This window comes from Poecilia latipinna, unplaced genomic scaffold (assembly GCF_001443285.1).
Source record: "Poecilia latipinna isolate Pla-1442-1.1 unplaced genomic scaffold, P_latipinna-1.0 Scaffold1812, whole genome shotgun sequence".
NCBI classification, from domain to species: domain Eukaryota; kingdom Metazoa; phylum Chordata; class Actinopteri; order Cyprinodontiformes; family Poeciliidae; genus Poecilia; species Poecilia latipinna.
The window spans coordinates 15223-17349 of NW_015114428.1; the positions used below are offsets into that span (position 1 = coordinate 15223).

The window sequence follows — 2127 nt, forward strand, 5'->3', positions numbered from 1 at the left end:
TTTGAATTTTAACAAAATAAGCATTTGTTTTATGTGATACTTTGTGACTTCAACAAGTTTTAATTTGTGGAAAAATTCAAGAGCGCAGGTTTTGTTTGTGCCATCTTGTGGTGACAACGTGCAATTACACACAAAACAACCGACATGAGCCTGGAGAGGATAGAAGGGGAGCTGTTTACATCTGCAGCTTGACTCAGGGCTGCAGTTTTTCACAGGTGCTCATGAACGTCCTGCATTTTATTATTATGAGATCATCAAAGTGAACACCTTGATTACAGCTAAACTGAGACGCAGAGCCGCTGAGTGCAATAGGAGATGGTCTGTCTTAATTTAGTAGCCAATTATTTGGGTCATGTGAAAACTGTTCACAAGGTTTATTTATTCATGTTTTCATCTTTGTGCTTTTTGTTATCTTTGGTTAAAATATTCTGTGAACAATTTTTAACATCAGCTGAGAGATGTTTATCTGAAGGGTCTGTGCTTTGAAGAAGAGCTTCTGTCACAAAATCACTAAAGTTAATGTTCCACAGCAAATAGACATGTTAAAATATCTACTTGTGATTTTACATGACATCACTTTGATTTGGTTTCAGATGTTAAGAGGATTTAAGTTTTACTCACGACTTTTCCATTGTGAGGAAGTTGTTCAAAGATCTTCACAACAGTGATGTGGAAACACGACTTGGTGTCTAACAAGAAAAATCAAAAGCTGCTGTCCTCATTCATTTCTACTGTAATTGCAATATATTAGAGACATTTATTTACAGACATTAATAAAATAACATTTTGATACAAATGTGTGTTTATTAGTAAATACAGGAGTTCTTTTATTATTAAACTCTCATTTGAAATTTTTAAATGGCAAATAATGATTAAAAAAGCCAAATAGTAGCCTCAAACTTTCCTAACTTTTCTGAACCTTGCTGTGAATCTTCTGTTGTTTCTTATGGCACATAGCTAAACTAATCCTAATTAAAATGTGAGTTCAGCCTACCTGTGTGTAAATGACCCAGTGGCTCCTGGAGAAGGCAGATCTAAAATGAGTCAGTGTGCCGTGTTTTTATACAGCCAGAGGAGGAGAAAACACTGATCACATGGTTTCTGACAAACTCATCATGAAAGGAAATGTTTGGCAGAAGAGACCAACAACATTCCCTGAAGATAAAACTCAACAAACAGCAACCAGACACGTAATGAAAGGACATAGAATAATAGAATAATAGACTTTTTAACTTGTTAATGAAGACAGACTTGGAGATTCATTTACATTTAATTACTCCTGATAATTCATTTAGAAGCACAACAGAAACATTTCTGTGTTATTAGCTTTTGTTTAAAATTTAATACATTTTGAAAAGAATGTATATTATTTTAACTCTATTATTCACAGTTTACAGTAGACTTGAATACCAAAGATTAAGCGTAAGCCTGTTGAAAATCAAATGTTTATTCTTCTGGTAGTAAATTATTTGTCTTTTTGGGGCCTGAACCTCGCTCAGAATGCATAATAAGGATGTTAAAGCACATCAGTTGTGGTAAAGATGTACGTGGATTAAGGCTTAAAAAACAAGTGGAAATGCAAGAGGTTAATCAAACAGGCCCCTAGGAGGCGCTGTTTTGCGGTTTACTTGAAACGATGCAACTCATTGCTTCTATTATATAAGTTTCTGCATTTGAAATTTGTGTTACTTTTTCATTCACACCACATGGCAGCTTTCTAACCACTGACCATTGGTATTTTCAACTTTGACAAGCAAGAAAAAGGTACAGGACTTGTTTACAAATGAAACATCTTTGAGTCTGTTTGTCATCCATCTCTCCAGGAATACAGAAACTTTGTGAAACAAGATAATTGTTCTCAAAAATTCAAGGAGTTACTATATTCCCATGTGTTCCTTACTGTGTGTAATAAATCTAATACTTATAATAAGATAAAACTGCAAAGTTTTTCATTTTTCTACTAAAAGTTTGATTATGGGGCAATACGTGCATTGAAGTAAATTTGAACTGATTAAATAGTCTTTAAACCAGTGTTTTTCAACCACTGTGCTGCGGCACACTAGTGCACCATGAGTGATCATCAGGTGTGCCGTGGAAATTATCCAATTTCACCTCCCGTATTTTCCG

At 34.5% G+C, this 2127-nt stretch overlaps 1 protein-coding gene across 2 annotated transcripts in view; it reads right to left on the minus strand.

The window, feature by feature from the left end:
* The window catches only part of LOC106934478 (septin-2-like), a 13097-nt gene extending 12037 nt beyond the window's left edge, over positions 1-1060 (minus strand). For both annotated transcript variants that reach the window (XM_015014404.1, XM_015014403.1), the window contains exons 1-2: positions 995-1060; positions 622-689 (exon numbers count right to left, since the gene is read on the minus strand). In XM_015014404.1, coding sequence (XP_014869890.1) covers positions 622-632 — 11 coding nt within the window. In that variant the 5' untranslated portion in view covers positions 633-689; positions 995-1060. The remainder of the gene's footprint in view (positions 1-621; positions 690-994) is intronic.
* Positions 1061-2127: the final 1067 nt, after the last annotated feature.